General features: G+C 40.1%; 1 protein-coding gene across 1 annotated transcript; it reads right to left on the reverse strand.

Annotated features, from left to right (window-relative positions):
• Positions 1 to 1,060: 1,060 nt before the first annotated feature.
• On the reverse strand, positions 1,061 to 24,548 carry TBC1D2B (TBC1 domain family, member 2B). The gene is made up of 12 exons (XM_009874217.1): positions 24,371 to 24,548; positions 20,256 to 20,421; positions 17,910 to 18,067; positions 15,372 to 15,598; positions 12,024 to 12,416; positions 10,635 to 10,745; positions 9,308 to 9,501; positions 7,839 to 8,333; positions 5,967 to 6,084; positions 5,102 to 5,287; positions 3,668 to 3,789; positions 1,061 to 1,286 (listed from the first exon to the last, which is right to left on the reverse strand). The coding sequence occupies exons 1-12, from the start codon at positions 24,504 to 24,506 to the stop codon at positions 1,091 to 1,093; spliced, it is 2,502 nt and encodes an 833-aa protein (XP_009872519.1). The 5' UTR covers positions 24,507 to 24,548; the 3' UTR covers positions 1,061 to 1,090.
• Between the last annotated feature and the right edge of the window lie 389 nt (positions 24,549 to 24,937).

A 24,937-nucleotide genomic window follows, 5' to 3' on the forward strand; every position in this document is an offset into this window, starting at 1 on the left:
TCATTTTTCTGCTGGAAAAGGATCTTGAATTTCCGTGTATGTGCCGTGACCTTCAGGCTCTTCTGACTGACTGATAAATACTTGGTTTAGGAACAGTACAGTATTTATACATTCATGCAAAAAGAATGTTGTTTCTCAAAGATCAAGACTTCATCTTATATTAAGCCCTAAATAGGAAGAAGCATTAAAATAAAAAAAAAATAAAAATCAACAGCTCCACAACTCATCAGTTACTACAACATGGTACTCCTGTGATAAGTGCCATTCTTCTTCCATAGCTGGGTTTTGGTTGTGGCTTTTTTGAGACACTGAAATCAAAAAAGTGAATAGGAAGAAAAATTGACTAACAGAATTTGATCTCTAAATCTCTTTGCATTAATGAGAATCTTTATCAAACAGCTGCCCAGAAAGAATAAACGAAGTTTGATATCACTGTTTCAGTATACACGGACTATTCAGTGACAAATAGGTAGTTATTTTACCTTTTAAGTACATATATTCAAGTGTTCTGTTTGATGATCCGATTCATGATGCTTCAGGAAAAGACAAAGGAATGCAAATATTCTTCCTGTGCTTCATTCCATACTTTTCTAGTTTGTGACCTCAAGAATGGCTAGTTTATTCAATGACAACATGATGAAAGCCATCTATTGAACCAACCTGAAACCAAGAAATGATGTCTTCCCACAATGAGCCTGCACTCCAAAAACCCAACACGATTACATCTAACAAAAAACCCAAACAAAACCAGAATGGCACCGAATGGAGTAAACAGAGCATGGACTTTTCTTACTCCTGTTTCACATACCGGCACTAACAGGGCACTGTGGGAAAACAACCGGCAACTCAGTTGATTGACTGAGACAGGATTAAGTGCTCTACATACAATTCCATGAACACAAATGTAAACAGAAGTGTTTGGCCTCCATACAAAGAAAGCAGTATTTCTGAAAGTGCTAGGGTTTGGAAATCTGTCCTGCATATTTCCAAAAGCAACCAGTTTACATTCTGTTTGACAGGATCAATAAAGTGTTTTGGAGGTTAACTCACTTTGGTCACAATCCCTAAGAAAAGTTTATGCTGAGTAGTTTCAACTATCCTCCTCATCATCACTAATAAGGTCTCTTTTTTCGACACACGTCTCTCGCTCGCGCAGGAAATCCTCACGAATGGCTTCTAGTTCCGTTAGTTCAAGACGCACTTTCTCCAGGTGATAGGTCCTCCGGTTCCTGATCTGACGTAATGGAAAAGGATTCAGGTCCCCAAAAGCGATACCAGTCAGTTTCCTGTAAGATTATACAATGTTAGAGGACAATGGCTCATATCTGGCTTTTTCTAAAAATCAGGTTTGGACTTCATCTATCTCAATATTTAGTATAAGGCTGATCTCTCTGGTCTCCTTCATATACCCGGCAGGTCTCGGATGTTATCAGCTTTGCAAGAAAGCTCTATAAAGCACTCAGTTTTCAAGTTATTTCAAGTGACAAAGCATTACCATACATTCAACAGCTCTCAAAGTCACCTGCAAACTTCACATACTGCTACAACGACTGCAGCCTTGACAACACTGAACAGAAGATGAACCTCCTCCATATCACTCACTCATTCAACTTGTTCAACCCCAGGACAGTCAGCTCTACAGTTATCCGAGATAATGAAGTGCTGTAAGAGACCAGATAAAGCCTGGGATAACACAGACATCCTATAACCTAGAGTATAATTACGCACATGCCTGTAGAGACTTTTCTCGACTAAAGAGCTTAAACTTCAACATTCTGTGCAAAATAACTCTCTAACCCATTCTGGATGTCCATGAATTCCATAAAAGTAATCTTTCTGAATCTTTCCTCTGCAACAAGATGACAGTTTGTCTATATCAGGAAGGATATCATTCTACGTGCTTTTGTATTGTTTAAATTTTGATGCTGTAAAACTTGTACACAAACGGTAGAATAAGAAACTAAGGCATCGTGCCTTATCAGTTCTAGCAGGCAAATTCATATTCCCTAGGGGGCACTACACCACTACTTTCAGCTCCGACTACTAAAATCCTAAGGAAACAGAGATCTACAGATCAGCACAGAATGTATTTGTATTGTAAATATCCTTGATGAACTGAATTCTGTCCTCACCTGAACTCACCATCTGCCAAAGATACCCAAGTACCTCATTTTTTTAAAACACCAAAATGAGGCCTCTTTCAGCAATATTAGAAATCTTTAAAATAAGCTCTGAGAAAGTTTAGACAGAAGAAACAAGCCATCATTTCCAATATGTAACTGGAAAAGAAAGGGAAAGCCAAATCTGCACCTCAAATGAAATATCCAAATTGCATTCAAATTAAGAGCAAGACGATGTAATTTATTTCTTCGTTTTTTTTCCCCATCCTTTTATGTTCCTTCTGCAGTCTTCAGATTCTGGTGGAATTGCTGTGCTACTCTTTGTACAACATATTTCACATTTGATTATAAGCTGTAAAACAGTCTATTTATTGATTATAAATATCCATGAGTTTGTTTTATTTATTGTTTTGTGTTAAAAATACACGCACTCTCTTCCCAAAATCACATATATACTTCTCTGCCACTTCCAGATTTGGAATCAGAGTCAGCATTTATTTTGGTCACAGACAGCTGAGTAGAACAACTGCCCAGCATTTTTCAAATCAAAGGCAAAAAAAAAAAACACAAAGCACCACACAACTCTCCCTCAAGAGTTTTTGGAAAGGTTTCAGGAGAGGAAGCCACATCTGCTATCAAGACTTTGACCACTTAAAGCAGTTGCAGAACATTCTCCCTGCATCAGTCCCAGCAATTCTTTTTAGGCACAGAGTAAGATTATTCATTTTTATCTTCTCTCCAGTCAAAACTGAAACACAGGATGTAAGAATAATGAACAGCTCTTGCTGCCAGAGCCCAAGTATGAGCCTGAACTCATATGGAATTTATTACAGTAAAAACAAACAACTTCAAATTCCAGCATATGATTTTGTACTAAAGTCAAAATCAGTGAGTTTCAATATCTATGCAAAACATTTTCAGACATTAAACCAATCCCAGTATGACTTTTTCAGATGAATCTGATTCTCTAGTCTTACAACTAGGAACTTAAAAATGTTAGACCCTAATTTACAAACTGTAATTCCTATGCAAGGACTGAACAACAGAAGAGTATCTAATTTGGATGTATTCTCTGTTTCAAAGTATATCATAAAATCAGCTGGAGCTCTGTAGCATTAGCCTATGCATTAATGATGCATAAGAGATCTAAGCCTAGTGGGTCACACCTCATGTTTTTAGTACTTGAGGATGTGGTTTTATTTACCATAAGACATTTTATAACCTGCAGTGCAGGGGGAGACTTCACCTATGGTTGAAATTCTTAGGTGTTGCTACCATGATACAACTGCTAAACAAGACCAAGCTGGCAAAGCAATCTCCAGCATACCTAAACATTTACAATCACATCTTTATCCCCCGTGCTTTTGTTTCCTCTAGATAAAACTACTCATGAGGAATCTTAGCAGTTAGTTTCATCTCTAGTTGCTTTATATCTAAATTAAGATCCAGATAAAATCAACACAACAAAAATACCCCACAACCCACAAAAGAGTTCTTCCATGCCCCAACACAAGTCTTTCAGTTACCCGTAAGTTTGAGCTACTCACCTAGCATCAAGTATCGTGCGTGTGAAATATCGAAGGTACTTGAAAATGGACATTGAATCTTGCAGTTTTAAGATTTCTTCTTCTTGGTATTTAAAAAGTGCCAGGGCAAATCGGAATATTACCTGGTAAAAATACGTACGTTTGGTTCTTAGAGAACAGAATGCACTGGTTCTCACTATTATCTATTAGAAACTCAAAGGAAAAGTGTTACTCTTCCTACAGGCTGCATTTGAGTTACCTAATTGCACCTCCCTCTGTCTCCCTTCCTTGCCACTCCCTGTCCCATTCATTCCCAATTTACAAAAGCTGCCAAAAACTTCTGTTGTGGCCTGTAATCAACACAAGGTGTTCTGCAGTTCTGTCCAGAATACAACTCGGTGTTTATAGTATACAAATTCTTTGACATTTTGAGCTCTTAACTCAGTTGTAGAACAACTGCTGGGGCTGTTGAAAGCATTTATTAAGTTACTTCAGACCTAAAATTAAGTTTTGCTTTTTAAACTGAGTGTTTCCCAATGCTCTGAGATTTTCCAAAATGTTGGAGGACTGATGCTGAAGGAAATTCTGATAGCAGTTTATCAATCGACTTCGGCATGACCTGGAAGAAGCATTATCTGCTTTCATTCTGAAAAAGCTTCTGGTTGCCTTCACAAAACACCACAGTGCTTAAGACTGACTTGTACAAACACACAACCAAAACACCACTGTGTGTCGGAACACCCAGTGAGGCCACAAGAAATCTGGCTCACACACAGATTTTGACTACTTACAACTCTCCTGTTCTCTCCAGTTGCCTACAACATCTACTTTAGTGTTATTGTGTTTGATTCCAATGGTTTCTTTTGTGCACCGATTTTATTTCACTGCAATTTCTATAAAACATAAGAAAATTCTTTCACTCCTGCCCTTTAATTTATGTGGTTGGAGCCCAGATACCAGCTGTGCTTTAAATGTCTGCAGAAACAAACAGTTGCTGCAGAGACAAGCTAAACATTAGCATTTGCTTACAACTAATTTTTACATTGTTTCACTACTTCTTCCTTCCTTCACTTAAGCTTTCTTTTTTACGAGACCAGCTCAGATTGTGATATAATTACTTGAAACTAATTGACAGCTGCATGTAGGAGGAAAAAGCATTGCCTATAAATCTATTTTTCAAAGGTAAAAAAAAAAAAAAAAGGTGGGTGGTGAAAGGAAAAACACTTAGTGTTTGGAATTCTTCCATGTAACTCAAGCTTTTAACTTGCAGAATATAGACAAAATAGAAAATTTTTTTAACTGGTTACTTATGTGCATTTCCTCCCTCTTTTGCCCCTCAGTGATTTCAACTGACTGATTCTTATCAAATCACCTTCCTCCAACCCACCCTCAATAACACCACAGTATTTTGTTAGCAGGTAACAAATGAAAAAAAAATTAGCTCATCCAGCTCACCTTTGGTCCCTCATATAGGAAGGAGTCCCAGATTTTAAAAAGGATGTCGCTAACCACACTGTCCACAAATACCACAAGAAACCAGTTGAAAGTTATTAAAGTGTAGTCAACTTTGTATTGTTCAAAATGAGCATGCAGTCGTGGAAGCTTCTCACTCATCAGATCCTTGAACACTCGCTGATCAACCTAAAGAGATGACAAATACGACATTACTGCTCCTAATTTTCCAACATGTACACCCTTCCAAGCAGGGCTGTTACCAGTCTGTAAGTGCAAGTTTTTCAGGAGCTAACCAGGAAACCTAGGCCTCTCTAGGTAGCACTTCCAAGCTACATCCACCCAAAACACGCGTGCCGTCCCAACGCAACACCACCTTTTGCTTCTCAGTCCACCCTCACTCTCACAGGGCTCCTCACTCACAACTGTTGTGCTCCTGCTGCAGGTCAGTAGTGCTGCACTGGGGCAGGAGCACCGGAGCAGAGCAGCAGCTGCGGAAAGACTTTGAGGGAGAAGGCACCACGCACCAGAGCATCACCTGCAAACACAGGGTGCTATGGCACACACTGCTCGCAGTGTCGCAAAGCGCGATTTCACCATAACCACCACCACTCCCAGTTTTGAGGAAAAAAATCATAAATCAGCTCAGTCAATGTTGTGAAGCTCATGATCAGAAGAGGGGTTAAGGACTGGAGCTCCAAGCCAGTCAATGAACAGTTATTTCAGTGTTACACTCTCAGAACTAGCCCAAACAAGAGTCCTGGTGCCTCAACACATCCCCCAGAAAAGTCTATCAGACAGTTTTAGAGCAAAGTTTTTGACTGGCTGCAGTTTACAGAACCAGGCTTTATTTTGGCAGAGCACATACCTGAGATCCTAGCAGTGTCTTGGTATAATAATCACGAGGCATGAAAACTTCCACTATTGTAACTAAACACCAAAAAGCATCTTCTTGTTCCAAGTACAGAAGTGCAATCGCTGCCAATCTGAAAATAGGGTTTATACGGAGAAAAATATTATTACAGTATTACAAAATATATTAAGAACAACTAGAGCAAAGCCTTTGTTTTTGTTCAGCAGAGACGAGTGAGAGAGAGCATTAGGAGAGCACTAAGCAGCAAAACTGTTAACAAAGTTTAAGACGGGGCAGCAAGATGCCTTCTCAGCCACACCAAGTATTTTTATTCAGTTAAGTAAAAAAACAGATAAAGGCAAAACCAAGGTGATTTGCTAGAAATCATTTTTCCAGGAACTAAGGCAAATAATTAGAAGCTTCCAAGTCCTAAATATACTACTCTGATTCCCAGGCTTTTGTCTTTCCTTACTGAAGAGGAGAAAGAACAGACAGTTCTCACATCCTTTCTAACAAGTGTACTTTATAAGCATTAAGACAAACACCAGTAACACATCTGCAGCATTATCTACCATTGTCTTTTAAGGAAAAGAAAAAGCCCTAAAAGTTTTCAAACACTACACTTGTTATAAGAATTTATTAAAGTAGAAGAAAAACTCCCACATATTAAACAAAAGTGTTCCTTGTTTTCCTATTTCCAGTGAGTATTATGAAAGAAGAAAAACAGAGAGTAACTTCATGTTACTGATAGTTGTTTGAAGCTTGTTTTATTTGTGTATGCAAGAGGAGCTGCAACAACATGAACTACTTCTGATGTTACACAGCTTAATAAGGTGACCACGCTTTCAAAGCTTAAGAGCACCAAAGCATGGAATAATTACCTAATTTACTTTTAAGGTCTGCAAGTACACCCAAATGCAGAGCTATTTACACATAACACCACAAGTGTCCCAGGAGAAAACAACGGTGTACAGAAAGTTTAAATTTAGCCAAAGCATTTCTGTCACCTTCTAGTCAGACCACATTATGCTCCAAGACTGCAACAGCTGTGCTCTTCAGACACGTCTTGTGACGTGCCAGCAATAACTTTTAGTGTCAAAGTGCCTACAGAACGCGACCACTAGTGATGAATACCTGCTATTACTATATTATTCACTACCTCTAATTCCTGCTACCACCGCCTCTACTACATTACTCACTGCCTCACTCCTGTTAAGGCTGCTGTAGTTCAAAAGTCTCTTGCCCAGCTCTAGTACATAAGTTACTGCACAAACTGACACATTTTATCTTTGGGATGGGGGGGGGGTGTTACTGTAGTACAGTTGCTTCAAACAAAGTCTCTCTTTACTACAGATCTCAAAGTACCAGAACTATTTTGGCAAATGCCAATTGCAACAACTTCAGATTTTTCCTAGCATTGTAACACAAGAATCAGCAAACTGATTACTGCAATGCTGATTGACGACATCCTCAGGGAAATGCTGAAATTTGTGGCCTTCACAGTACAAGAAACTTGCAAGTATTTACTTCTCCTTGTTCAAAAAAAAAAAACAAAAAACCAAAAACCAACTAACAAACTCTTGCACACAAAAAGATCCCATACCGACATGAAGACAACGTAAAACTACATTTAAGTAGCCTGTTTCTTATGTGAGTTAATTCACTTTGAGTTCATTTGCCAAGCTGATTTTGCATGATCCTAATCTTCTGGGGTTTTACCATTTTACAAAAATGTGACAGTTATTTGTTTATGAAAACATTCTAAATTATGAACATATGCCCCACAAGGCAAATTTTTGTCCAAAAGGCTGTCGCTATATGTGTAATTTGAAAGGCTCATTAAGCATTTCACTGCATAGCTATAACTCAAGGTTGGCAAAATCTTACCTGTTGAGCCCTTGGCAATATCCTATATCAGGATTTCGCCAGGAAAATGCCAGCAGCACATTTCGCAGCTTCTGGATCCCTTCAGATGTTGGGGAGGAATAATGTTTATTGTTTGGCAAAGTTCTCAAGAGATCCAATTCAATTTGTTTAGATGCAGGATTTTGTTTTTCCAGAGCATTTTGAAGCAAGGTTTGGAAGTACCCAGGAACAGCACTGTCCTTGAATTTTTTAACATGCAGACTGACACACCATTTCCACATCTTAGAACGATGTTCATGTGGAATTCCAGATCGAATAAGATTCTTTAGTTCTACACAGCGCATCATCTCTCTGTTCATTGTGCTCGCAAGATAGTTTTCCCATTTTACTCCTGCGGAGATCTCTCGATTTTCACTGAGAGAAAGTGATCTCAGGTCCAAAGCCCGTGATTTTGCTACTAGTTTCTCCTCATCATCGTCCTCCGGGACTGTCTGAAAACCATATATATCGTATTCACTGAGGGGAAAAAAAGAAAAAAAGCTTTTAAAAATGTATTCAGTAGAGAATTACAGAATGATTTGGGTTGGAAGGGACCTTAAAGATCTTCTAGTTCTAACCATTCTTCTACTAGACCAGGCTGCTCAAAGTCCTGTCCAATCTGGCCTTGAACACTTCCAGGGAAAGGGCTTCCACAACTTCTCTGGGCAACCTGTTTCAGTGTCCCACCATCTTTACAGAAAAGAATTTCTTCCTACTAGCTAATCTAAATCTACCCTCTTTCAGTCTGAAGCTGTAACCCCTTGTCCTATCTTTACACTCTCTGATAAAGAGTCCCTCCCCTTCTTTCCTGTAGCCCCCTTTAAGACTGCAGGATGTCTAGAAGGTCTCCCTGAAGCCCCTCTTCTCCAAGCTGCACAACCCCAACTCTCTCAGCCTGTCCTCACAGGAGAGGTGCTCCAGCCCTCTGAGCACCTTCCTGGCCCTCCTCTGGACTCGTTCCAACAGGTCCACGTCCTTCTTGTGGAGCCCTGAAACTCTCAAGTCCACATCCTAAAGTTACTTTAAATATCCCTCAAGTCACTCCCCATAGTCTTCATGCTTTTGAGAAATATTTAAATAATAATTGTTAAAGTATAGCCTTCCTTTACAGTTATTTTAATAATCTCATACACTAAAGACTTGGTGCCCATATTGCAACATAAATCATCACACAGACAAAGCAATTCATTTAGGAACATGGCCAAGTTCAAACAAACCCATCTCTTCAGTAACTCTCCTCCAGCAGCTACACGGCAACACCGTATATGAAATAAAACAGGTAATATATTTATACAGTCAAAAGGATTTCATTATGACAGTGTTATTCCCAAAGAGCAATACATTAAAAAAGCCAACTCCTGTAAATATATCCTTCTGTCTGCTTTCTAGCATTAGCACCGGGTCCCACTGACCAAAATACACATGTATTTATTTTAATAGGACCAAATTACCTGACCAGGTGTGGTTTGAAAAACGCTTGTTCTGGTTGTTCACTAGTTTCTGCTTTCAAGGCATCTTCCAGTAACTGTGTGATGACCTCACGAGCAGGATTCTGCTCCTCAGAACAAACAGGAGTCTTCATTTCTTGAAGCAAGATCAAGTATTTGCTTTCTATCTGACAGAGTTTGGCTTCCAAACTAGTATACTGCAGAAAACAATATACAATATTGTAAGCCTTCAGAAACTTGTTTTGCACTACTTGTCTTTTAAAACCTGGTTCAATATTATTCTACTAGTTTATGTTGTTTAGAAATCTGTAAGTCAAGCTTTAAATCCCCACTTTTGCAGCACCACTAAATATAAAGCAAACCTTATGTGTAGAAAATGAAAATTATAAGTGCATTTTATTGCACTACCGTAAAATTCCGTATACAAAGTACGTGGAAAAGAAACCTCAGATACTTGTGGCTTTGTACAGGAAGTCTTCCAGGCAGAAAAGTAGACCAGAGATTTTCTACCACATGTATTTTTACATGGGGAAACAACAAAAAAAGCTGAGCAAGCTTTAATTATCATAACATTGCAAGAAGTGCAACTCGATCATTTTGTGCTTGTAAAGCGGCAGCTTTAGTCTATGCATGTTTGAACAAAACCAACTTAAATGGCATTTTAAGAACACGAGTTAGGTAATAACATAGAGGTACTGTAAACACACACTTCCAATGCCAAAAAAAATGCATTTTCACCAGGCCACTGTGTGCCTTGCTTCCAAAATAAAAAGAAAACAAACCTTACCAAACTATAGCTACATGTCTGTTGCCTGAGCTACGGATCTGTGCATTTTTCCTAGCTCCAGGCAATGGAAATCATTATTTACCTGCAAATTCTCTACACTGAAATTCATGTACATAGAAGGACACTTCCAAAGTTACATTCACCAGACTTTAGTTTTTCTTCATGCTCAGGAGGAGAAAGCTCTACTCGGTGACATATCAAATCCTTCCACATCCTGTCTTTTGCATACTTCCAGAAAGTTATCACACCCTTAATTCATAGGAATTTTCAGAAATACACATGCTTGTGTTTGTAAACGACGAAAAAGTTCCACTGGTTAACGTGATTTTAAAATCAATTACCTCTCTCTCAGGGATCCGTTCAGAAAAATTAATCTGTAAGGACTGGGTCTGGGGTGGATTTTTTTTTTAAGCTATCACATTTAATACATTTAAGGTGTTCCATTGCCGTTCCACAGTTACATTCCCTCTGTAGATGTACATGTGTATTTTTGAAAAGTGCTTTAGACATTGCCAAAATGAGAATACGCTGTCTTAGTCTGACCTTTGCCTGCCATTCTCTCTCTCTTGCTTCTGCATTTCTTCGTAGAGTAGAAAGTTCCAAAATCTCCTTGTTTAAAAATTTATTCTGGGTCTTATAACCCTGAAGATTGTCCTGTTGATAAAAAAAGCAAACTGGATTTTTAATAGGAACACTTTACGAACAGAAGATATCTGCCAGAGAAAGCAGACCTTAGAATACAGAACCAGCAGGTACTAATAGGACTTATTATTAAAAATATCCCTAAGAGCACAAACGCCAAACAGGAGCACAGAGGTGTACAGGGTGGGGCTGTCACAGGCAGGCCCAGCCCTGCCAGGCTGCCCCCCCAGGGAGGGGAACAGAGCCCGGCACGCTGAGCACCCCAGAGAGGGCACGCTGCTGCGCATCAGCCACAAACACAACACTCCAGCCCAGGGAGAGAAAACGTCCCTTGGGTTTCGACTACCCTCACCAGATCGCATTTCAAGTCCAAGCTTGATGTCTGCCTCCATACAAAAACATAAATCCTTAGCAGGAAGCTTCCTTGCCTAATCCGCTCGGCTCCAGGCTACAAATGTTACCTCTGAAACCTGGGGATGAGGGAGTGTGGGCAGCCTCCCAACGACTCCCACAAAAGCCTTGCTCTGAGCTTTCTGCGAAGATCACCGATTTCCCCTTTCCATTTTATTTTCCTGAACTTCCCAGGCTCAGATATAGGAAAGATGATGATGAACATAACACATATTTTAAATAACTTGTATTCCAAATCCCTTGGAATATTAATCAATTTGGAATACACCATTTATCCAAAGGCAAAAGAGCATGTTTAGAGCAAGGTGGGTAACACTTCAGTAACTCCATTCATAACTTCTGACACATTCACTGAGGTATACTAGAGAAGGCGGGGAAAAAGATTTTAAAAAAACATCAAACCAGCACTGGCAACACTCGAAACAGCATTACTAAAATAGCTAGTCTCCCTTTTTGCTCCTTTGCCATTCCACATGCTCTTTGTTTCCTCACTTTTGCTATTAAAAAAAAAATTTAAAAAGAAAAAAAAGCAATCTTTCTGGTTGTTTTCCTCCGTGCTTATATTTTCCTCTTACCCTTACTTTTTCCTGTTCCTTTGATTATTTCTCACATCACTCCTCCTCCACACGAGTGATTAAATTACTGCAAGTATGGGACACTGTACTATAGAAGTACAGACCAGCTCAAAATACAAAAGTTCTGTTCAGATTGTCACATAACAGTTCAAAGTGTAGATCTCAAGCAGAAAAAACCCCTCAGGTGATGAGTATCTTGGAGAACTGCTGTAGTAACCTCCTCAAACAGCACAGAAGACTAGACAGTAGTTTTTACAGGGAGCAGAGATTTCCCCATCCATCAAAAGAGAGACATTGCTCTTACTTTTAGTCTGTCCAGTTCCTGTAGTTCCTTACTAGTACAGGAAGCCACCGAAGAATTCACTGCTCCACTTGGAGAAGACGTATTGTCCTCACATTCGCTGAGTTGACGAGAGAGTTTCATGATCACTTCATCTTTAGCTTGAATAGTTTCCATCAGCATTCCCAGCTGCTCATTGAGTTCTCCAACTTTACATTTCAGATTCTTTACTTCCTGCTGGAGACTATCCTTTTCCAGATTTAACTTTTCAAGTTGGTTGTTGAGACCCAAAATTTGCTCATCTTTTTGGTGCAACAGCTCTAATTGGTCTTTGGGAACCCCCTCACAAAGACGGCTTGCAAAATACTTATCATATTGGGAAGATCGGACTGTTTGCTGCAGAAGTCGCACAAGTTCCTGAGAATTAAATAAAAATTTAGAAAAAGAAAAAAATTGTAATGAAGTTTTATGCTTCCAAGTTCTATAGCTTAGAAATCTAACATGAAGCAAAAGAAAACTTTGGAATAAGCTTTGCATCTGAATCAACCTATAAAAGATTTCATGGGGTTTTTTTAAGGAAAAAAAGAAACACATTACATGATTGCTAGCAGGTTAACACCTTACAACAACTGGCCTATATGGATGGCTTAAATATCTTTCACTGAACTAAGAAAGCCTAGAAAGGCTACAACAGGTTTCAGAAGAGTAGTTGACAGACGTGGCCCAGCAGTTACTTGGAAGCTAAAAAAAGCTTAGAAGAAAGAAGCCCCGTTGTAAGAACATAGGAAGGAAGAAGCCTTAAGCCCAAACAATTGACAGGTGGACATTGCAGAATGGAAAAGAGAAAAGTAACTCATTGCTCTCTTCCCTAACAGGTGCAGAGAAAATAAAAGGTGGAAAAAAAAATACATGCTGCTTTGCTGAAACGGAAGTCCTTGGAGGGCCATCTGGAAATTGTCACAGAATCAGCCAAGTAATTAACTGACTTGCCACAAGGGAGAAGAGGGGTTCCTGTGGTCTTTGCACAAAAGACAGCACCCAAGGCTCCGAAATATAACTTTTGTTTTGAAAACATATTCATCTAACAATTTTACCATTGTCATCTTCTCCTCTCTCACACTAAAAAAGAAAATACAAGTATCTTTGCTCATGGGATTGCACAGATTTTGACAATTACAACATTTAGTCACTTCCAGGAAAGATGCAGGCCTTTTGTTTGGGGAATCACGGACAAGCACGCATTAAGAGAAGGTGATTTTTAAAGGCAGTTACACTGAAAGTAAACATTTTCTTTCATTCTTTGCTGGAATAAGAGCCTACTATGACCTTTAAGAAGCGAAGGCTGTTACACACAAAAATGTCCAGGTGAATTGTAAAAGAAAAGACATACTGTGAGGAGTTTGCCTTAGCTACTATCAGAAGCTCCTGAAAGCTAAACTATAAAAAGCCCCCCAAAATAAACAAACCCACAAAAACCAATGAACCCAAAACACAAAAAGATCAAATCCCCCTCTTCAAAAAAAAACAAAAAAAAAAAACAGATACTCCAGATCAACAAAAAACACTTAGAAAGCAAGAACAGCAGAGTGCTCACTCTAGTCTCCCTAAGCTGGACTCCGGCCTTTGCTGTTTCCCACGTCTGGTTAATGGTTTAACACTGCGGAACTGTAGGAAGGCAATTTCAACCCTAGAAGCACTTGCAGTACTTATCAATGAAATTAGGATTTTTAAAATTTTTTTTAATAACTCTTCTGACACTAATTAAGAATACAAAAACAGAAAAAGGAATTGACTTCATGGAATTCCTGAGAACTTGAGAGTTCGGTAAAGTATCTGGAAGTTTACAAAGACTTGGAAACCCAAAGGTATGTCTAGGATGAGCCACTGATTTTGAGTGTTGCAAAGCTCTAACAGATTTGGTTTTGTTACCCCACAAGCAAATAAACAGGAGCGAGCTAGGTCTACAGTGTGAAGTATCAAGCTACAATCTTGTAGAGAGGTCTGGGAAGAAACCCCTAGATCTTGAAGACAAGGTTTTGAGGAACTAGATTTTCTTCTTCCTTCCTTCACTGTACTTCAACATTTTTTTCTGGTATTATCTTAATTTAGTGGCTCAACTTTTAACAATTACTAATCAGCTGGATGATTTCATGACCATAGTTCAGTGACAACTGACCATTCTACTTATCAAAAATAACAAATCTCAGACTGATAACGTATATGTCAATATCCATTAAGTTATCAGAGAATCCTATAGAAGATCTTGCCTGTAAGGAGCAGCTTCAGAGCAGGTTATCAATTCCTAACAACTCTCCAAAAAGTGTAAATTCTAATATAAAAGTCACCCAGGTTGTTGCAAGAACAAGCTACTTGCATGTTGCTGCCATCGATCTAACCCAGTATCAAGAGTGAGAAAATCTCTAGCTATTGAAGACACCATTTTTATTGTTATTAAAACAGAAGCAAGGTGTGAAGACTGCGCTAGATGAGTGAGATTTCTCACAAAAGCTGGCCCAGAAGCACAGAGGTACTCTTAGGAGAGATAACACCAAAACTGGGTGTAAATACGGGGCTTTACTTTCCCTTTGATCATCTCGCACAATGGAAAATACAAACAAAGCAAAAGCAGCAGCTCCATGTAAGACCTAAAAACTATTCCTTCTTAAAATGAGTAGAAATTCTTTTAGATAAAATCAAGTTATTATTAAATGTGAGTTATGAAGGCATACAAGTATGAAGACTATCTGAGGGTAATACAATATACACAGAGATAGGCCTACTGTTTACAAAACCATTTGGGGGGACAGAATAAGGAGAGAGAGAGAGAGAGAGAGAGAGAGAGAGAGAGAGAGAGAGAGAGAGCGCGCGGAGAGAGAGAGAGAGCGAGAGCGAGAGAGAGAGAGAGAGAGAGAGAGCGCGCGGAGGAGGTGGAGAGGGAGAAAGAAAAAATCAGTCCCATTCTCAGACCCTCTGCTCCAGAACTAAAAGAATCAAAAAACAGCCAAACAAACAAACAAAAAAAGGACTTGAAAGGAGAAGTTCCTCAGGAATTGTATGTCCTAATGGCAAAAGAAGCTGCGATTATCTGCCAGGACACTGGCAGACACTGAGAAAGTTAGCTTAAAAGAATTAGATAAATAAACCAAGTTAATCAACACTGTGCAAATGGAAGTTTTATTCAGAGATCTAGTTTTCAACAGATGTAAAACCTGGTCCTTCTTGTTTCAAGACCTTTTGCAAACAAAGGTTCATTTAGCACCATTATTTTATAATGAACAAACAGCTCTTAACGCAGTTAAATAGCCAGACAGACTTCCCTATCACCTGCCAGTTTGGTTTGCTTTTGTGCACCTTGCCTGAAGGCTTAATTACCTTTTGGCTCAAAAGATCTTTCTTCAGCTTTTCCAACTCTTCTTGCTGGCTTTGATACTTCAGTTGCAGTTCAGAGACCAGTTTGTTGCCGTTACCAGAACACCACTCAATTGGAGAAGATTCACTGCTGTTCCGGTTTTTGCTTGATCCAATCATGTCTTTTAACGGGCGCCTTGTTTTGTGTGGAATGCGGCCAAAATCAAATGGAAAAGCTGAACTAGTCAGTCCTGCATAAAACAATTTCTTCTAGTTCAGTTCACTTAGTTAAAAGGCATTTCAAAGCACTCAAGAGTTCCTTTTAAAAATACATTCATTAACATCAGACTTCAAGCAGCATTCAAACGGCCCAATACAATAGTGTTAAACATGCCTCATTTTCCAGCTCGCTTCCTTTGGTGGGAAAAGCATATAGCTCCTAGTTTTCTCCCCTCCCAGATAGAAGACTGAGCTTATGAATTAATACTTGTGAAATAAGACATGAACTCTACAATTTATTACAGAAAAAAAAAGGTACCCCTAAACACGGCAAAGCAAATTTTGGCTCGAATAACAGTTCAGAAGTGATCAGAGGAAAAATGCCACTGATATCACAGCACGCTGTTCTTTCAACAGGCATTCTCTGTAATGTTTCACCTCTGTTCACTAAAACACCGGAGTATTCCTAGAGAGGAGGATGTTTTCAAACAGATTAGATCACTCGGATGCCAGTCAAACTGCTCTTAAGGAGCTGGAAATATGTCTTCACAAGGTTGTTCCAGACACTGGTCAAATATGAGCACCAGTTACACCCACAGATGAGCTATCACCATCTATGTATCCCTACTTTTTTCCCCATTGCAGAAGCAGGCCAACAGACCACGTCTGTACACACTGTAGATGCTAAAGGCAATTCTGCTTCAACAGGCGACACTCAACTGAGTAATTAAAAGCCTCAACATTTCCCTTCATCCTGGAACTTAACAACTCAAGTAACAAAACCAGGGATGGTAACACACTCAGGGAACCTGAACTGGTAGAAAACAAGGCTTCTTATTTATCCTATTGTATTCCAATGCAGGGGACTCTAAACACATCATAAAAAAATAGGGTTTTTAAAAGAATTTACAGAGGTCGGGATGTCATTTGTGAAGAAAAGCTAAGCTTCTACTTATTTCTTACTGTGGAGACCAGCTTCTATGCAGGTAAGACCACACTGGGGAAGGGAGTTGAAGCAAAAAGGACTGACAAAAAGCTCTTTTAAGGGCTTTTTGAAGCTGGAAAAAAGTGGCTTGCCTGTGCTGGGGACCAGCAGTTTGTGGGCAGGCTGCTGAGGTGGCGTGGGCTGAGCCAGCATCACTGTCAGCAAATCCAAACCCACCAAGATCACACTCATGCCCCCATAAAAGCCCCTCAGGAGCAAGGAAGCAGTAAGTAGGTGCAGGCAGAGCAAGCAGGCAGGAAACCAGAAAACAAACAAACAAAAAAACCCAACAAACCACAACTTTTACCAGCTCAGTCAAAGAGCAATGGTCTCCCCCAGGCACAAGTACCATGCTCCTGACACCAACCCAAACAGATGTGGGTACCCAAATGTGGCTGTGCAGGTCACAGGGTGCAGGGAATACCACAGCCTCTCCCTGGTAGCAGGAGGCAACTCTGAGTAGGGCTGTGCGTGGTGGGAGCAGGTAGAGGATTTGCTCAGCCAAGCAGCACAGCTGCAAGCTGAGGTTGAAAGGCTGCAAGATGAAATAAAAAGGCTTAGGGGCATTAGGGAGGCTGAAACGGAGAGAGACTGGCAGAGCACCCACCAGACAGCACCTAGGATCAAGGGGCCCCTTTATCCTGCCCCTCTCAGGTAGAAGACAGAAGCCTAAATAAAAGGGGTGGAGGCAAGTTCATGGCCATGGCAGAAGGCAAGCACCCTCCTTGCCTCCCCAGATGCCTCTGAGAAAGAGATAAGAGACGCTGCTGGAAGACAGCCAGTCTAATGAGGATGTGGGTGATAGGCAGCCTATACCTGAGGTCTTACCACAGTCAGACAGGCCTTCCAGCCACAGAACAACCTCTTCCACAAGAAAGAAGAGTTGTAGCTTTTGGTGACTTGCTCCTAAAGGGAACAGAGGGTCCAATATACCAGGCGGACCCTCATCATAGGGAAGTCTGTGGTCTTCCTGCAGCCCAAATCAGGGATATCACTAGGAAACTCCCCAGCCTGGTGTGGTCATCAGACTATTACCTACTACTGATCCTCCAGACAGGTTTGGAGGAAGCTGCATCGCTGCAGAGTCTGAGAGAGAGTAAAGGTGACAGACACTGGCACAGGCTGCCCAGAGAGGGTGTGGAGTCTCCTTCTCTGGAGACTTTCAAAACCTGTCTGGACGTGTTCCTGTATGACCTACTCTGGGCGATCTTGCTCTGGCAGGGGGGTAGGACTAGATGATCTTTCAAGGTCCCTTCCAACCTCAAACATCCTCTGATTTGCTACAGACAGACACAGCACAGCACACTGTACTAAAGAAGGTAAGGCATACACTCCCTCTTCCTTCCTCCCACTTCTACCTTTACTTCCTTCTGCCAGGTGTTTTCTCTTTTCTTCCAGAGCCATCGAGTCCTCCAAGTCTTTTGGGGTTGGATCCAGCAACTCCCACTCTTCGGTGGTATAAAATACGCTCTTGCGGTTTTCGTTACTTCCTTTTCTTAAAGAGGACATTGAATTTCTGTGAAATAGACAGCAGGAAAAGTGACAAAAGATTTCACCATTTTGCACTCTTTTTATAAAGGGGATCTCAAGACAACCACTGCAGCTGAAACACTGCAAACGAAAAATAAGCTAAGACACAGACAAAATCAATACCAAATAAAAGCTCAAAGAAAACAAAGCATAACCTACTAAAAGAGCACCTGCATTCAACAGTGCTGTGCTTCAAGGATGGAATTATTTTGTTTTAATAGGATATTAATATCTAGGAGACCATTATGGTCTTTTGTATCATCCTCTATTTTATCCTTGTTTTGGGGGAAAAACAAAAAGAAAATTAAGATTTAGAAGCAACATCTCTTTATTGATCAGTTATTATAGCTTAGAATTTTATGATAACTGCCAAGCATTAAACAGAACAGCATGCAGCCAAAACACATGTATGTTATTGTTTCATGTTCTGGATTAACATCAAACTTGGGATCACCCAAGAGACCTGCTGTAGCTGAATTGCTGATGACAGACTCCTTAGCAGTTTTTCCTTCCTAAGGTGGAACGTTGTCAATTACCTGCAAGAACATTTCAGAGGTAACCTCTAAATTCCAGCCAAATAATTCCACAGAAGGATATTTCAGGAGCAGGATGAGACTATCCTACCCAGCTTCCCCAACAATCACCATGCAATCAGAAATGATTAAGTCAACACTTATGTCCACGAGTCTTCTTTTGAATAGTCTTTGTTCAACTGGAGAAGGAGATCCTACACCAAACTCCATGGATGAGTTTAATATTTGAGGTATAAAGCTGAAAACATATTTAGTATCCCAGCATTTTCTACACAGTCTAAGGTGGAGGCCCACATGGACCCTTTTACTCAGTCACCCACATTCTCTCCTTACTCTTCAAACCTTAAGCAGAAAGTACCCCATACTACACCTTCAAGATCGTTTGATGATCCGACCCAGTCTTCCAACTTCACAAGTGATTAACATCTGATCAACATGAACTCTAGCCTAATCATTATGCAGAGCAAAATTCCTACAGTTGGGTGAATTAATAAATAATCAACTGCAATTAAAAAAATAATCCTAAAGGTTATTATTAAAAACTATTTCAATAAACAATTTGTAAACTTGACAACTGAATACACATTTAATCTTCTTCCAGGAAAAAAATAAATAAAACTATCACAATTTCTGTTGGGGGCAAGCAGCCTCATTTCATTACGACCAAATTTAAGTTCTACCAAAGCAAAGTGGCTACACAAAGCCAAGAAACCATACAAGACTAACAGTTTAAACAGAACATGTACTAACAGAATTTATGTATCTCTTAATACAGCCTCACATAACCAGAAAAAAACAAACAAAACCAACACCATGTTGTAACCTCTCAGATCTCTGTATTTAACAGGAAAGCTTTAAAATGAGCCTGTTCAACTCAGCACTGCTGACAAAAACAAATAACATTTTACTTGCAGCTCAGGAGGGATGTGGTCTAGCTAACCAAAGCGCTACAGCTCTGCTTTGTGAACTGCTCTGCAACAGCTCTGTAACACAGGAGCGGAAGACATGTCTATGAGGGCAGAGCGAAGTGCAAAAACATGTAGGAAGAAACCGTAACAGGAGAGCTGAAAAACTGTAGGACAGCTTTCCTTAAAGCAATTAATACTAAAGAGTAAACTCATTAAGGATGAGGTAACAGAAGGGGTCTGTCACATTTTTGCTCAGGAATTCAAATTACACTTCAAATCTGCTGTGTGCATTTCTTTTTTTAAGAAGCAAATGAAGAGGAACGATCTATATTGTTTCAATTTTCATGACTACGGATACTTCATAAGCACTAGGTATGACGACTACTACAATGCTAGCAATTAGCAGCTCCATTACACAATGAAGGATAAAAACTGAGAATATAACTCCCAGCTCCCTGCTGCAGTTCAAAGAGTAAAACCATCACTAGATGTGCTTTACAGAACCTGAGTCTCCCTTCCAGGTATCAGGAATGCTACACAACAATGTTCAGCTATGCCCTTCAAACAAGTAAGTGGAATAAACAAACAGTTTACCTGAATGTATTGATCCACCCCATCGCCCCCAGGTCTTCTGAAAAGCTCTGCCTACCACATACACTCATCTTTCAGTAGGAAATAGTCTCTTCCACCAGCTATCAATCTCATGGTAACTCTTCCCACGTTCCCAACTTACTTGATTTCGGTACTCCATTGTTTAAGTGAGAAATTGATGGCACTTGGTTGGACTGGTGCAGGCTGCGAAGCTGCTTGTTCCCCCACCAGGTCTGTAGGAGAAGTCTCCACAGCTAGAATATTTCTTGCTCTCTCTGCTGAAGCATTTTGACTTGGGATATTCAAGTCTATGTAAAGAAAAGAGAGATAAAGAGAGAAAAATAGGCAGAAACTTCTGGTAAGTAAAAGAATAGTGGCTATATAAAGCCATACACTACTCAGCCTGATAGTAATGTAGCTAGGGTTTTATTTTAAATCGCAACATAACTTCATAAAATGCTCTGCTCAAATGAACTTCAAAGTGTTATCTTCAATTTGCTCTCACAGCAGCTACACACTTGTGTTAACAACAGTACTGTGATGCTCATGAAGCCTTATTTCAGGAGTGATCTACAATCTCAATTAGCCAATATTGATCCATGCAGCTTAAGCAGCTATAAAGTCATAAAAATCAGGTTGGATTAATTTTATCAGTCCACAAAACCCCCTTGTAAAATAAGCTCAGGTCCATCAGAACTCCTAAGTCAGGAAAAGGACCACAAAAATCCTGACACAGCTTTCAGGGTGTGCTTCATTCTAAAGGTTATTTTCATCCTAAAAGTGACACTGCTGCTGCAGGTCAATGAGCTTTAAAGACTTGAGCCAGCTCTGTGAAAATCCAGCCTGAGCATTCCCAGAGCCAAGAGCATTAGTGTGGGCACTGCAGACACATCAGTGACCTACTGGATCAGGGAGGATTTCCTAGCCCCAGTTAAGCTGAATGCAGCTACAGCTCAACTCATGCAGCCAAACTCTCTTGTGCACTTCAGCAAACCTACAGGTCAGGCGCAGGGCCATGCAGATACCCAGCTCAGGCCCAGCAAACTCATGCAGGCTCTGAATGGTTCCACAGCAACTGGCACCAGCCCCGAGCCAGAGCTCGACAAGTCCAGACGATCCAAGCTGGCCTAACAGCGGTAGCCAGGTCTCTGACACACCACACCATCAACACAGGCTGATGAACCTGTACTATGGGTGTTACCTCTGTGTTTCCTTTATACTAGACAGCCCTCCTCCAGCAGGCAGAGGGAACAGGAAATGCCGACTGTGGAATATACCATGAATAGTAAAAGCATTGTAGAGAAGCATAAAGTCATGTATGGCCACCTAGAAACTCTCTGAACAGGCGAGGTAAAAACAAGCTCATATGCAATTTTTAGACTCTTCTCCATATAATTCACAAAGTACTGGATTAAAAAAACTTCTAATATAACTCAGTTATAACAGGAAGTAATACACTGGAGAGGCTTCTCACTTAAATGATTCTCTGCAGGAAGGGAAAATCCCTGGGAAATCCCAACACCCTCTTATCACTGGTGAGCCTTTCAGTCTCTGTTCTGACCATTACTTGGCACTAGCAGCAAAACTGTCTTACGCAAGCTGTAACCTCCAGTAACTCAGCAGATGGTTATTTTTATTTATCCTATATCAAAGATTAGAAGTAAAAAGACAGACCATTTTGTGACACAGAATACCAAATACAGAAGATGATTGACACTACAAATCTCTCAAACCCTTGAAAATTGGTATGTGAAACTGAAGTACACCATCTTTCAAATAGAGATAGAAATTGCACTGCCTTATTTCATGAACAGTTCTGATAGAAGCTTCTTCAGTGCCTTATTGGTCAAACTTAATTCCAAATCCTTTTGTACTCCGGCTGTTTGAGCTGAACAAAATTCAGCTAAAACAAGATAAAACTAACTTGTGAACATATTCACTGCCTAATAAAGCAGCAAGATAATATTAAAAAAAAATATCAAATAAACAAACAAAAAAAACCCCACAACCACAAAACCACCACACAGCTTGATCATCAACATGGAATCAGAGCCTTAAAAAGTCCCCCAATTCTACAGGAAACTTTAAGAGTGCTTATTTAAAGAGACAAAACAATCATCAGTTATTCAGGCTCTTCATACTTTCCACAGATAAAACCTCTGCTTAAACACTTCAGTTGGCAATCAAGTCATCATTGTGATTTGTTCTCAAAAATGAGATACTCTAGATGCAGTTTCAAGCTATACATACGGCAGTTTAACTGCCAGCTGTCCCTGAAAGGGACGGGTCCACTCAACCCATGCATTTTATCTTGATATTCCTTGCACTGGACAAATATATAACAGGACGGTTCCATTTGCTGATCCAGAAAACTCCCAATAATTTAAAAGAAAGGAAAATATCCTATCAGTGATCTCAAGTGACTGGACTGCAGTTGCCAAATCTGGTGCAAAACTGAAGTGAGGGAACAGTACCTACACAGGCTGCAGCGACAGCAGGTCCATTTCACACTGTACCTAACTAAGCTCTGAGGGAAGTAGCACAAACAAGAAAGAACAGAGATTTCAGGCCAAGTTACATATTACAGTTGATCTGATCCAATAGTCTATTGCCAAAAGAGGGCAGTCCTGCCTACTGCTTTACTCTGCCTTCCCGAATTTAGCCACTGTGCCTCACTCCCTCCCTCCCATCAGCTCTGGAAGTCACCTGATCACAAAGTAAATCTATTCCAGTCATTAATCTAGCAGAGAAAAACCCACACCCTTCTTTCTTGGCTACCTTTTGATGTCAACCAGCTCAGCACAGGGTCAAACAAACACCACAGAACGGGAGACTGTTCACAGAGAATGAGAGGCTGAAGGTAGAAAGGCAAAGGTTTGAAAGGGCAAAAGCCTGGTACCCTTTCCAACACCTGGAAGCTGTTAAGATCTTTGCACACCAATACATGTTCTTGCAGTGTATGGTTTCACAAGCTGCTAACCAGACTGCCTGCTGCCAGAAAGGTGGTCTCAACCCATCCCACTTTGCATTCCAAAAAATTCTCTTGGGCTAGCCCCAGCACTCACCTGTCTCTAAAACAAACCATTTCAGGAAGCTACATAGGCCCAACACTAACCTGGAGTACAAGCTGCACTCCCTGCACTACCCCACACAAGGGCGAGATTAGTACCAGTGCCAGAGCAAAGGATAGAGCTGGGCATTGCTTTAAGTAGCGACTAGCTGTTAGATCACGAGCTGAACTTCAGGCTGAGCCCCTACAAAAACACATACTCTCAAGCCAGCTGTGGTTGAGCAAGCAGCCACAAGCAGCCTGCTCTCAAATGAAAGCAATAAAATGGGTTAGAGAACAATACTGCAGCACGGGATCCAAACTGGAGGAGGGGAGAGAAGGGAAGGGAAGGAGACAGCTTAGCATTTCTGGTTTTACAGTATGAGCTAAGCGAAATCAACAAATTATAAAATCTGTTGATGAAATATGTCTGACCTCAAGACTCTGTTTAAACCCCAGAGTGCTTAACTAACATGTCTAACTTGGCACAGAACAGGATTTTACTTAGTGTTATTAATGGATAATAGAAATCAGCAAGGAATCTATTTCTGTAACGATTCCAGAATAAGACCATTCAGAAGTGCCTCAGCTACGTATCCAAAAATGCAGAATAACTTTGTATAATATATTGATACAATTTTATAACTCCGAGGTAGTCTATATGTTTCTTGGCTAAAGGTATTATGGAGACTGACTTTCAGTTACATAATATCAGTGCAAAGTGTCTTCTGGTTTTAAAAGGCAGGAAATCTTTATCACAGTCAGACAGATTCACCACATCTTTTTTAGGAATAAAATAACAGTCATTCAGAATGCAAAATATATCTGTTCCCATTAAAAACTGGTGTTTTTATCTCAGGATACTTAATACACTAAGCTTTTAAGATATTGCAACCACTACAAGACAACTTACCTAACCTGAATTGTGCATTGCCACTTCATGAAACCTAGTCTATGGGATTTCTCCATTTTAATTTCTAAAAGCATGTTTTTAAAGAAATCAGCAAGTTTCATAAGAGAGATGAAGTCACACATAAAATTAAAATTAAATAATAACTTCAGCATCATTGACATACGCAAAGTTTGCACAGAGTTACACTTGATAACAAGACATGGCAAAAAACTTCCGAAGACTGTTCCCTATCCCACTGCTATGTCTTGTACTGATAGAAACACACATTCTGGTTTTACTCAAATTTTCAACCTACCAGGGTTGTCTTTGGCAACAAGACCTTTGGAAAAGTCACTTGGCGTGGGGGAAGTCCTGCTATCCCTTTTTGCTGCGTCAAGATTGTTACAATATTCCCACCTCTTCTGTTGAAGTTCCTGAAGCCAGTAGGTCATATCCTGACGAGTTGCAGCCTGCAACACAAACAACCAGAGCCCTGATGAGGTCACAGCGGGTCTTTGGTATATGGACACAGTCATTCCAAGTGCAATTAAAAAACCAACCTAGATAATTAGTAGATCCGCAAGGCATCACCGCCCAAATTCAACACAATTTAAAAGAAATAACCACCAACGTACTAGGTGCACCTTGTGCGCACACACACACGCCTAACGGTCAAATCCATTTTCCACTAGAGGTAGTCACTTTTTTTTTCTCTCCCATTTTACACTCAAACATTAGCAAATGCAGCAGCAGCATCTTGCATTTTACACATGAAGTGTTCTTTAAATATGTACCTGCAAATCCATATTATGGAAAAAAAGGCCCCATGCACACTCAAGAAGATTCTCATTTTCTTTTTAACTTGCTTCATTACTAGCAGAAA

Source organism: Apaloderma vittatum, unplaced genomic scaffold, assembly GCF_000703405.1.
Source record: "Apaloderma vittatum isolate BGI_N311 unplaced genomic scaffold, ASM70340v1 scaffold4228, whole genome shotgun sequence".
NCBI lineage: Eukaryota > Metazoa > Chordata > Aves > Trogoniformes > Trogonidae > Apaloderma > Apaloderma vittatum.